The 13,215-nt window shown below is 42.8% G+C and overlaps 1 protein-coding gene across 1 annotated transcript in view; it reads left to right on the top strand.

Moving 5' to 3' along the window:
- Adcy2 (adenylate cyclase 2) overlaps nucleotides 1-13,215 on the top strand; it is a 384,313-nt gene that overhangs the window by 296,464 nt on the left and 74,634 nt on the right. The window contains exon 15 of the mRNA XM_021208196.1: nucleotides 6,828-6,912. Coding sequence (XP_021063855.1) covers nucleotides 6,828-6,912 — 85 coding nt within the window. The remainder of the gene's footprint in view (nucleotides 1-6,827; nucleotides 6,913-13,215) is intronic.

Genomic DNA, 13,215 nt, shown 5'->3' with positions numbered 1-13,215 from the left:
CTCATTTAAAGATATATTTTCAGTAATTCTTTAATGCTCTTTTCAAAGGGCCATTTTTACTATTCTCTCAAAAGAGGAAAATAATGCAAAAGCTGTGTCATTCATACCCACTAGAAATTGACTTGATTCCCTTGGCATTTGGAATAAGGGTAGCATTGACTTGATTCCCTTGGCATTTGGAATAAGGGTAGCATTGACTTGATTCCCTTGGCATTTGGAATAAGGGTAGCTGTGACAGAGGTAGTTTGCTTCGGTGGGTAATCAAAACCTAGAGCACACCTCAGGAGAACAGACACCTGAAGGGACAGGAGAAGCAGTGTCCAGGCAGGTTTTGGTAGTTCCTGTACTGCAGCCTACCCTAAGAACTACAGATAGCTTACCCAGCGCTTTGAGGAGCCGTGAGAGATTTAAAGCAGAGGTGACGATCTGGCTGTGCCCTGGGGGTGCTGTACAGGAAGGGAAGATACAGGACCGAGTAAGATGTGGTTTTCATGGAGATGGCACTGAACGTGATTAAAAAAAAAAAAATGGTCTACTTCTGAGCTGAAGTATAAAACCTGATGCAGATGATTCTTGCTGCTCCATCAGGTATAAAAATGCTCAGAGGGTTGTTTTGCGGAGTTTTGTTTGTGTGCTTCATTTGAGGGGCTAGAAGAATACCTGACATTCTGCAAAAGGAAAACATCCTACGATGGAAAGGACAGGTTTGAGGGAAAATGAGGAGCCCGGGACTCAGTTTTTACACCAAGGATATGAATGCCTTTCCTTCTCCTAAACTTTCACTTCTTTTTGTTTTCAACTGCTACTGAAGGCCTTTCATGTTGAAGTTGTATCCTTTACAAAGGAGACTTCGAATTATTCCATGATAACTTATAATTGAGTGTTCTGTTCCTCCATTATTACCCTTGATGAATCCAACTCAAAAAAGTCTAAATAGAGTGGAACAGTCTTCCGTGGAGGGAGGAACGAGTCAGGGTGGAGAGGAAGAAATGCCATGGGTCTTATCACCTTGAGTTGAATTCCTAAAAAAAAAAAAGGCATCCGTATTTATTTAATGCAGTGGATTATGATAAGCATGCGTTGTGGGCTTTAGGAGACAGTGCTCCTGCTGGGTTTCTCTCCCCCAGAATGAGTGTCTCTGGCTTTGTTAGGGGTGCCCTTCTCTGGCTTTGTTAGGGGTGCCCTTCTCTGGCTTTGTTAGGGGTGCCCTTCTCTGGCTTTGTTAGGGGTGCCCTTCTCTGGTTTTGTTAGGGGTGCCCTTCTCTGGCCTTGTTGGGGTGCCCTTCTCTGGCTTTGTTAGGGGTGCCCTCCTCTGGTTTTGTTAGGGGTGCCNCTGGCTTTGTTAGGGGTGCCCTCCTCTGGTTTTGTTAGGGGTGCCCTCCTCTGGTTTTGTTAGGGTGCCCTTCTCTGGCTTTGTTAGGGGTGCCCTCCTCTGGTTTTGTTAGGGGTGCCCTCCTCTGGCTTTGTTAGGGGTGCCCTTCTCTGGCTTTGTTAGGGGTGCCCTTCTCTGGCTTTGTTAGGGGTGCCCTTCTCTGGCTTTGTTAGGAGTGCCCTTCTCTGGCTTTGTTAGGGGTGCCATCCTCTGGCCTTGTTGGGGTGCCCTCCTCTGGCTTTGTTGGGGTGCCCTCCTCTGGCCTTGTTGGGGTGCCCTTCTCTCGTAAAGGCAAAATCACAGAGGAGGAAAGGACTTAGTCTCCAATCAGCCCTTTCCATGAACGTAACAATACAACCGATTAAAGTGCCAGAGTCCAACATCACCACTGAAAGGGGTAATTTTTCTTGCTTCATGGCAAGAAAGAGTCAAATTTACTTTTCAGTAAGTATATAAACCAATTATACTCATATGTTTAAAGGAAACAGCTTTGCAACAAGAATGTTAATTAAAATTGATTAAGTTGCGCAAACATCTTGGTATGCTTAATGGGCCAGAGCACGCTTTTGAAACAACAGTCTGGATAAATGGCGGTATTTAAGAGCTTTTGACCAACCACTACTTTGACTTGTGGTATTTCTTGTCCCCAGGTGTCTGCTGTTACAAAGTACCATCTAGACTTCGTATTGTGTAAAAAAAACAAAAAACAAAAACCAGGAATTTATTTCACAGGATTTTAGAAAACAGAAGTCCATTGTGAGGGTGGCAGAGTTGGATAGGCTCTGATGAGGAGCCTCTTATGGCTGGAGAGTATCTCCGCTCTGACGACCTACTCACATCCCAGAGGGCCCTTATCCACATGACAGTGCCTTGGTCCTAAGAGTTTAACATATGAGTTTAGAAGCACACAAGCATTCAGAACATAACAACCTTAGAAGACATGAGTGTCTATGTGAACAGTGATGACATGGGTGCCAGTGTTCCCTGCTATAAGGATTTAGGAAAATGACGTTAGCACGTTCTCTTCTAGGGTCTGGGACCTCTCCAGCAAACAAAAAGTTGGCTGGGTTTTAGCTGAACTCCCTCCTAGTAAGTAGTAATAAATCCAATTAATCTGGGTTACCACAAAGGTTAATGTGCCACTACTGTAAAGCTAGGGATATCTTACAGAGTTGGCTACTCAGCTATTAAAAACAATGAATTTATGAAATTCTTGGGCAAATGGATGTATCTGGAGGATATCATCCTGAGTGAGGTAACCCAATCACAAAGAAGTCACTTGATGTGCACTCACTGATAAGTGGATATTAGTCCAGAAACTTAGAATACCCAAGATACAATTTGTAAAACACAAGAAAATCAAGAAGAAGGAAGACCAATGTGTGGATACTTCATTCCTCCTTAGAATAGGGAAGAAAATACCCATGGAAGGAGTTACAGAGACAAAGTTTGGAGCTAAGACAAAAGGATGGACCACCCAGAGACTACCCTACTCAGGGATCCACCCCATAATCAGCCACCAAACCCAGACACTATTGCATATGCCAGCAAGATTTTGCTGAAAGGATCCTGATATAGCTGTCTTGTGTGAGACTATGCCAGTGCCTGGCAAATACAAAAGTGGATGCACATAGTCATCTATAGGATGGAACACAGGGCCCCCAATGAAGGAGCTAGAGAAAGTACCCAAGGAACTGAAGGGGTCTGCAACCCTATAGGTGAGACAACAATATGAACTAACCAGTACTCCCAGAGCTCATGTCTCCAGCTGCATATGTAGCAGAAGATGGCCTAGTCGGGAATCATTGGGAAGAGAGGCCCCTTGGTCTTGCAAACTTTATATGCCCCAGTACAGGGGAAGACCAGGGCCAAGAAGTGGGAGTGGGTGGGTAGGGGAGCAGGGGCAGGGGGAGGGTATAGGGAACTTTCGGGATAGCATTTGAAATGTAAATAAAGAAAATATCTAATAAAAAAGCGAAAGAAGTTTTTTTTAAAAAAAAGACAATGTTATATCAGATTTTTGTAACTTATTTTTGAAATTAAAATTACATTATTTTCCTTCTTCCATTTTTTTCTTCCAATCATATTATTTTCTTCTATCTCCTCCAATACTCCCCACCCCTGCTTTGTTCTTACTCAAATTTATGACCTCTTTTTCTTTAATTGCTATTGCATAAGATCTCAGGGTTGACCATGTGATAATGGAAAACCAATTCTGGAGGCAGGCAGCTCCTCCCTGGGGAAGACCATTTCTCTGGTTCTCAGCATTCCCAGTTGCCATGGATCTTTGTCTAGTGTTGAAAACCCATGCGCTTTCCTTTCTGTCTTAGCGTGTTCTTTTGGTAGTGATGGTGTCCAGGTCTTGTTTAGGTATCCATGTTGATGAGCGCACACTTCTTGTGTAGCCTCTCTGGCATTTCGAGGTTAACAATCCCACAGCAAATCTCCCCTTCGTCTCATTCTTACAGTCTTGCCACCCACCTTCTTTGCCACAATGATTCCTGAGCCTCGGGTTCAGGAATTGTGTTGAAGATGTTACATAGAATTTTTACATTTGAAAATACAAATAAAAATAGGTAATTTCCTGTCAGCATTATCAAGATTGACCCAAGCAACAGAATCAACAAACTGGGTAGAATTATGGAATGCCTGATAGTAAAAGAAGCTATCAGTCAAAATTATAATTGCTGTATTAGTCAGGGTTCTTTAGAGTCAGAGAACTTATGAAATGTCTCTATATATTAAGGAAGTGACTTACAATCTGCAGCCTAATTACCCCAACAGTGGGCAGCTGTGAGTGGGAAGTCCAAGAATCTAGTAGTTGCTCAGTCACACGAGGCTAGGTTTTCAGCTGGTCTTCTGCGTAAGCCAGAATCCTGAGGAAGCGGGTTCCAGCAGATGTGCTGGCGATGCAGGCAGGCAGAGAAGAGAAAGGCTTCCTTCTTCCAATGTCCTTATGTAGGTCTCCAGCAGAAGGTATAGCCCAGATTAAAGGTGTGCACCACCATGTCTGGACTTAACCTGTTCTTTACTTGGAACTTGGACTATCCCAGGCTGGTCTTGACCTCTGTCTCCTGGGATTAAAGGCAGGTACCACCTTGCCTGGGACTAAGCTTTTCATGGCCAGTATACCTCAAGATCTGGATCAAAAGATGGTGTCATCCCAAGTCAAGATCTGGGTCACAGATATGCCCTCCATTTCTGGATTAGAATTCATTCTGGATATAGTCACATTAGCAATTGGGAATAACCATCACAATTACACAAAGGCTGAAGAGATTGCTCAGTGCTTAAGAGCACTTATTGTTCTTGCAGAGGATCCATGTTCCCAGAACTAGCATCCATCCCTATCTCTAACTCCAAAGGATGAAGTGCCAACTTCTGACTTCCACTGACAGTGGGCATATGCATGATATGCATACATACACACATACATGCATACATACCTGCAGGAACAACATTTACACATATACTATAAATAAATTCTTTTTTAATTAACGAATACAGCCACGTAGACATGGTGTGTATGTGACATGAGGGCGGTAGAACCTTCAATTGCCAAAAAAGACTCTGTCCTGCTTTCATGTGTGTTTTGTGGAGGGATCCACTAATAATTATGGCTGCTTGCTACCTCTGAGATGCTCATTGCACACATTCCCTCCCCTAAGGAGCAATGTCTGGTAGTGTTTGGTAACCTCACGAAGAGGTTGGTATCCAGGATCTATGCTGGCTTCTCACCAGGGAATGAGACCTGGAGTGTTCTGAGAGGACAACGTTCTGAGTAAGACAATTTAGGAAGCACCTAGCATCTACCTCTGCTAGATTCTATATAACCCTGAGATCCCACCTAGCCTCTGCCTCTGCTAGGGTCTACATAACCCTGAGATCCCATCTCATTCATTTTTGTGGAATTGAAGCCTGATGGCACATGATGCCTGTCAACAGTCTAGGTCTGAAATCCGTACAGCGCCTTATACTGCCTTATGCGAAAGCATTATGCCCAGTGCTCAGTGTTGGTTTGAACTGAAGCTTGCAGCTCTTGTCAAGGCCACCATAATAATGTCTTGAAATAGTACAGAGGAATGGAGGTAGTGGGTGGAGAGATTGTGCCCGATCATGAGGTATTGAAGTGTTGCTCAGTACACAAACTGCTTGCCTTGTTGCTCTTTTTGAGTCTCAGGCTGTGTCCTTAGAGTGTGATTGCAGTTTTATTTAGTCATTTGTATCTGGTTCTTCCAGTCACTTCAAGGCTCAATGATTGAAGGCACTGACTACTCTTCCAGAGGACCCTGGTTCAAATCCCAGAACCCACATGGCAGCTCGAAACTGTCTATAACTCCAAGGTCTGAAGAATGGCTTCTAACCCTTGTCTTAGTCCTGAATTCTAGGATGGGATTTAAGGACTCTTAAAGATTTTGAGTTTTTTAACTATTTAAAGTACCACTCAGAAATACATAAAGTTATTTTTATCATATATATTTGTGGGGTGTATGTGTGTGTGTGTGTGTCTACCTCTGCTAGATTCTACATAACCCTGGCACGCACGCACACACACACACACACACACACACACACGTGCACTCACCTGTGAGTCCCATGCATGTGAGATCAGATGTTGATGTTTGGTGTCTTCTATCGCTCTCTGTTTTATTTACTGGGAAAAGATCTCTTGTAGAACCTGAAATTCACCAATGCAGCTAGTGCTGACTTATCCTGGAGATCCACGGTCTCTCCCTCTGAGTGTTAGGAATGTGGGCTTCCATACCCACCTGGTTTGTTATGTGGGAGATAAGGATGCAAACTCTAGTCTTCATCCTCACAAGTAATTGTTTTATCCGCGGATATGTGCGCCTAGCCTGAAAACCATCTGGGCAGGTTTATTTGGGTGGACATGCTTTTCACATTTGCTGGCTTGATGAAGCATGTGCATGGCCTGCCCTAAGAAATCCTAGATGATCAGGAGACATTTGACTGTGTCCGTGTTGGAAAACAATGAATCTGGATGGGAGGTATGGAGGACACGGGAGATTCAGTGGCCTCAGGACACCAGTGATAAGGGTAGGATGAGATGTGCCAGGCAATCATGGTGGTATCCATAGAAACAATACATTCTCGGACACCACTAACAGGAAAGAGGCCAGTCGGGGGAAGGTTTAGATAGATGGAGTATTGAAAAGTCAAACAAAATGTGAGTCGTATAAAATGATCCTTTCTTCCATGACGTTTCAGTGCTGTGGGACTGGTTCATTCAGTCATAGTGTGTTGCTCCACCTTGGCTGTCAACACTCTTCCAAGGACATACATTTCATTTGAGTTCATTTCTTTTTTTTTTTTTAAATCAAGGGTTGAAATCCTGATTTAGTAAATTCATAGTTGGGTGAGAAGCGCCACTGGTGCTTGCCAGAGTGATGGACACGACCTCCAAACTAACCTGTTGCTTTTTCTTTCTTGGTAGAACGTCCATCCTTGGCTTCTCCTTTGGAGCTGCATTTCTCTCCCTCATCTTCATCCTCTTTGTCTGCTTCGCTGGACAGCTTTTGGTAGGTGTTTCAAATACAGAACTCCCTTAGGAAGTGTTTTTGTCGTATTGAAATGGCTTACGTCATCTTTTCAAAAGCAAGGGGATCACTGGCGAATATTTGAATAACTGTGGTTTCTAGCACCCTTTAGGCCAGTGGGGGAGACAGCCTAGGTGTTAATCGAGGTATCATATGGGCAACTGAGGCGCTCATTTGACCACTATTACAATGTTGGATGGCTTTCCTTCACCCTGGAGATGAGGCCTCAATCTGTAGCCTAGACTGGCTTCACACTTAATATCCTCTTACCCGAATCTTCTGAACAGCTGGGAAAGTGAATGTGTACCACTGCACCCAGAAAAAGTGTTGGCGTCACTCCATAATACTCCATGGAATTGCTTGTCCCTTTCTGTCAAGTATTTTTGAATCATCTCTGATTTTCAGACTACTTGTAGCAGTGAATGCAAGTATGAGGTTTTCATGTAAAGGACAGTTAAATTTTTTTTTTAAACCATGGTTATTTAAAGATTTATTTAACTCCTGCAGATCAAAAGAGGGCACCAGATCTCATTATAGATGGTTATAATTCAACATGTGGTTACTGGGAATTAAGCTCAGGACCTCTGGAAGATCAGCCAGTGTTCTTAACCACTGAGCCATCTCTCTCCAGCCCCTTAAAATACTTTTAACACAACTTTTAAATCTATTTGAATATATAAAACTTTGAAACCTAACAAATGGAAAAAGTATTACTTATTTGCATTTTAAGCCAACTATTGTGCAGTTTTATAACTTATATGCTAGCTGAAGACTAGTTTGAGATATGAAAATTATCTCTTTATTTATTGTTCCATATTATTCAAGTATTGATAGCTGGCCAGGTCACTATGAAAGCTATCTTAGAAAGCCAGAAGAGAGACAGAAGATCAGCCAATGTTTCCTCTTGTTCATGGGATACAAGGGAAAATAGAAAAGGCTACCTAAGTTGGACATCAGGCATGCACAATCTGATATATGCAGACACACATATATATTTATGTGCAGCTAAAATATCATTCACATAAAATAAAAATAGAATGCTAACTATGAGACTATGCATGGTTTCCCATGATCCATAGCCTTCCCGGGGTGGTAAAGCACACAGACTCACCTTGTCTCCCCAAACCCTCTTCAGCCCACTTCTTGAGTCGTCAGCACTAAGTTTAACACTGTGGCTCCACTACAAATGCAACCCTGTTCTCAAAGCAATAGTTGTTGTTTTGAAATGGCTTACGTCATCTTTTCAAAAGCAAGGGGATCATTGGTTTACACACCTGTGCCTGAGAAGCTGTGTTTGTCTTTGATGTGGAGGCCAAGCATGGAGGAGTTGGGTCTGTTACTTTTGAGAAAATACTATGATCTTTCACATGCCTCCCTTTTTGGCCTCAGAGACTCCAGCCTCTTTATTATTAATAACACATCTCTTGATCCCTCCTGCCCCTAGACAGTGGACCCCCAAGTTCTATCAAGACGAAATTGGTAGTTCTTCATTTTCACTGCCACCACCCTTCCTGGGGGCTTCCCAAACCCTGTTATCTATTTGACACTCACTTGACAATCACTTTGTAACTCTCTGGTGATTCTGGGAAAATTTCAAAGCTACAAATGAACCAATGTCTGCCTCAGAAGACCAGATATGCTAGGGACTGCAAAGGCTAAACTTGAAAGTATTTGTCTTTGTTATTTACTTTTAAAATTAGCATGAAAAATGGACAACTTTCCAAGGTGCATTTTCATACATGCATTGTTTTGGGTAACCTTCCTCCCCTGTTCACTCCCTCCCCATCTCTCCCCTCACTTGAACCCTCCCATCCCCAGAATTATCCTTTTCACTTTGTTACCTACCCCAAACCCTGCCTCAGCTCATGATCCCTTCACAATGTATACGTGCTCACTCCCACATGAATGTATACCTGCAGTCCTAGCTTTGAGAGACAGAGACAAGAGAATCGTTACAAGGTCAAGGCCAGCTAGGTCCACGGAGTGAGTTCCAGGACAGTTGAGGCTACAAAATAAGACCCAGTCTCATTTTGAAAATTAAGATCTGTAATCCACATATGAGAAAGGATGTATGGTATTTGTGTTTCTGAGTCTGGCATACCTTGCTTAATGTGATTTTTCAGCTACATCCTATTTCCTTTAAATTTCATAATTCCTTTTTCTTTATAGCTTCATAAAATGCCTGTGTGTGTGTTTCACATTTTCATTATCCACTCCTACTTTTATGGATACCCATGCTGATTTCATTAAATTTATTGTTGTGAAGACTGCAGCAATAAACATGGGTGTGCAAATGTCTCTTAAGTAAGCTACAGAGTCCCTTAGGTATATGCTGAGAGTGATCTATCTGGGTCATATGGTAGTTCTATTTTTAGTGTTTTGAAAAACCACAGTGATTTCTGTATTGGCTGCACCAGCAATGAATGAGTTCCTCTTTCCAAACATCCTCTCTAACATGTGTTGTCATTCGCTGTCTTGATAGCCATTCCAACTGAAGTCATCATATCCCTCACCCCATACAAACATCAACCCAAATGTATCCATGCTCTTAAGTCAAAAACTGAAAGGCTAAGACTACTAGGGAGAAAAAGAAACACTTGAAGCTATAGACATGGATACAGATCTGTGAAACAAAACTCCAGTAGTACAGGAAGTAGCCCAAGAATCGACAAATGATGTTATAGAAAATCACATGAAAGAAAATTATTAGCAAAGGAAATAGACTGCCTATACAATGGGATAAAATCTTTGTCAGCTGTAATAGTCAGTTTTGAAGAATATCCAGAATGTATAAAAATGTACCAATTAAACACTAAAATGCATAAACCTGCTAATCAATAAATTGGTCAATGAACTAAACAGGTAGTTCTGAGGAGAGGAAACACAAATGACTAATATAATAAATACTTTCAGAGTTGTCCAACAGCTTCACATTCAGAAAATGCAAATTAGGACATATGCTCTTGAACATCCAATAAAGAAATGCTAAAATAAGAGTCTCCAGTAGCCGGTTGTAACTTTAGGAAGAAATTTGCATCCCTCTAATGGGTTATTCTGATGTTTGTAGGGTTCTGTGGTGATTGTTTAACTATCAACAGCTAAACTATTAATGCATAACTGGCTTAGAACGGGTTGTGTGTCTTTCACAATGCCCTCCAGATAGAATTGAACAGATATCCCATGGTGGTCATGGAGAGACGGTGCTGTCACCCGTCTGCTCATTCTCTGAGCCCTGGATATTCTACTGGTTGCGTAAGAGCTGATGAGATTAGCATTCACTTGTTAATTAAACACTGAACTTATGAAAATGTGCAGAGTTCCCACCAGCTGTTAACCTTCTGCAGACATGAGTGCCAAGGGCAGATGGATGCTAAGGACGTCAGAGTGAAGTTCTTGCTGTGAAGAATTAAAGGAAGAATTAAAATTCTGCTTTTCAGAAGGAAGTCAAGCAGAGGCGAGCATGGTAGTTAGCTTGAGTGTTGATTTTCAACTTGATTGGAATAAGAAACATGTAGACACTGATGAGGTCCACCTCTGGGCAGATCCATGATGGTGATCTCAGGTCTGTTTAACACAAGAGGGAAAACCCATCCCGAATGTGGATGGTTCCATCACATGAATCAGACATGAACCAGACTGCACGAGAAGGGGAGAGAGGAAACTCCAGCTGAGTGTTTTCCCCATCTTGGCTCCCTGGTTTGCCTCCCTGCCATGATGGCCTGAATCTCATAATCTGTGATTTGAAATGAACATTTTCTCAAGTTGTTTTTAACTATTTGGTCACAGAAATGAGAAGTTACAAATGCTGTACATTTGGCGGATGATACTTTCCCTGCAGAACTTTGTCCCTGTCATAGTCTTCTGCACAGAGTATCCAGCACATGGAAGTCACAGTGGTTGGCATCTCGCGGCTGGTCTGATGAAAGGTAGAAAATTATGTGCAAACAGCAGAGTCATTATGACACAGAGTTCCTAGCTCCTTACTGATGACCCTCAAATGGGAAGAGGTTTATTCAGTAACTTGTTCTGAGCCTCGCTGGGAATTTCTTCCTTTTACCTGCAGCCTGCCACTGCCTGCCCCAGGAGCACTGCCTCCCACCTTCCTCTTGGCATTCACTTCCAAATTCTTACCCACTGAAGTGGGCTCAACAGCTAGTCCTACTTCCAGAGACTGGAATCTCTACCAGTTCTGTGACGAGCATCGTAGGACTCCAGACCTGTGCCATAGCTGAGCCTCAATTTTATACATGCATAATCTTTTGTTATTGTTTCTGCAGACATATAGTAAGTCTCTTAAGAAAGGAATGGCTTCTCAACATCCAGCTGGCCTCCCATTACACCCAGTATAACACTAATGTCCTGTCTGCCTCCAGGACACTTGACCCAGTATAACATTAACATCCAGGTTGTCTTAGTTAGGGTTTTACTGCTGTGAACAGACACCATGACCAAGGCAAGTCTTCTAAAGATGGCATTTAATTGTGACTGGCTTACAGGTTCAGAGGTTCAGCTCATTATCATCAAGGTGGGAACATGACAGAATCCAGGCAGACATGGTACAGGAGGAACTGAGCATTCCACATCTTCATCTGACAGCTGCTAGCAGAAGACTGCCTTCTAGGCAGCTAGGATGAGGGTCTTATAGCCCACATGCACAGTGACACACCCACTCCAATAGGGCCACACCTTCTAATAGTGCCACGCCCTGGGCCGAGCATATATAAACCATCACACATATGAACAAGTTTTGTAAGCAGTTGCTGCCTAAACAGAGGCACATCTACTTCCCCCACTGCTGCTCCGTGAAGCCTCTTCATCCTCTCACAGATGCTCAGAGCCAGTAATGGAGTAATTACAGCAGTGGCAATGCTAATACTGAGCACAGATATTGCCAATATTACACAGATATTTCTGAGCTATGTGGGAGAAACTTACCTCTCTGTGGTATAAAACAGTAACTCTGACCAGATATAGTGTACACACACACACACACATACACGCACACGCACACGCACACACACACACACACACACACACCACCACCACCACCACCACCACCACCACACAAAGCTTATCTTAGAAAATGTCCAAAGACATTTTCTACGTTGTTACCTCCTGCCTTGAGCAGTGGAAGCAGCATGATGCCACCCTGCCAGCCACCTCCTGTGGGACAATGACAAAAGTGCAAATGCAGAGTTCATCCTAGGAGAGAAAAAGTAGGTCACACACCAGTCAACACAAAGCTCTCTGCCTTGGGGAGAGCATGACCATTGAAGTCTGCCTTCTCTAATGGCAACACAGCGCTCGCAGCCCTCTTGGGCTGAACTTGCCAGTGACCCTCTTTTCATCTTGCTCTTGGCTGCTCTTTGTCTGTTTGGAAAATTGGTAATCATTTGGTAATAAGTCTGGTAAAGAACACATGGTCGCATGCTGTTTTCTCTGATCCAGAAGTCCCCTACCTTGATTTGGCAAGTGGCCTGCATGTATATCACGATGGCGGGATTGATAGCTTTTAATTAATTCCCCATGTTTCATCTCACCTGCTTTACTCATTTTTCCTCTTTTCTGTCTTCTTCTTTTCTTTTTCCCACAAATGGACTGTCTTCTCTGGTAACTGAGATGTGAGGCACTCCAGCCTGGCTGTTTATTGGGCCTTTGGTTTTAGTTTACTTTAAAACTTGTGCTGTACACCTGATGCTTGGATGTTCTTACAACTGTGTCTGAAGCAGACAGACCCCATACTCTAATCTCATCATCTCTCTCATCTTCCAGGCTTGTATTGCTTAATCTTTGTGTATTTAATATTCTCAGATTATTCACATTATCATTACTCTTGTGTAATGATTTATCTATCGCCTCTGAGTGTTATATTCCTCTGGGACTGTTTTCTTGGTAAGAAATGCCCTTTCCATGAGAATTGAGGATATTGCATAATAGCTTTTTTTTTTATTGTACGAAAGTGTCTTTCTTCATTGTGATCATTTATCATCGTTTTTTAATTTTTTTCTAAAAATTCCACATTCTCCTGGCTTGTACAGTACTGAGAACTCTCTCTTTCCCTCTCTCCCTCTCTGCTTCCCACCCTCAACCCTTCCTTTCATTCATTTCTACCTTCCTGCCTCTGTCCTCTATCTCTGTGTGTCCAAGCACACACATATGGAAGCCAGAAGATAACTTCAGGTTGCTGGTCCTCAACTTCCACCATATTTGAGTCTGGATCTCGATCTCTCTCTCTCTCTCTCTCTCTCTCTCTCTCTCTCTCTCTCTCTCTCCTCTCCTCTCCTC

This window comes from Mus pahari, chromosome 11 (genome assembly GCF_900095145.1).
Source record: "Mus pahari chromosome 11, PAHARI_EIJ_v1.1, whole genome shotgun sequence".
Taxonomy (NCBI): domain Eukaryota; kingdom Metazoa; phylum Chordata; class Mammalia; order Rodentia; family Muridae; genus Mus; species Mus pahari.
Note: the sequence above shows the minus strand (reverse complement) of the source record. Positions and strands in the feature narration are given on the sequence as shown.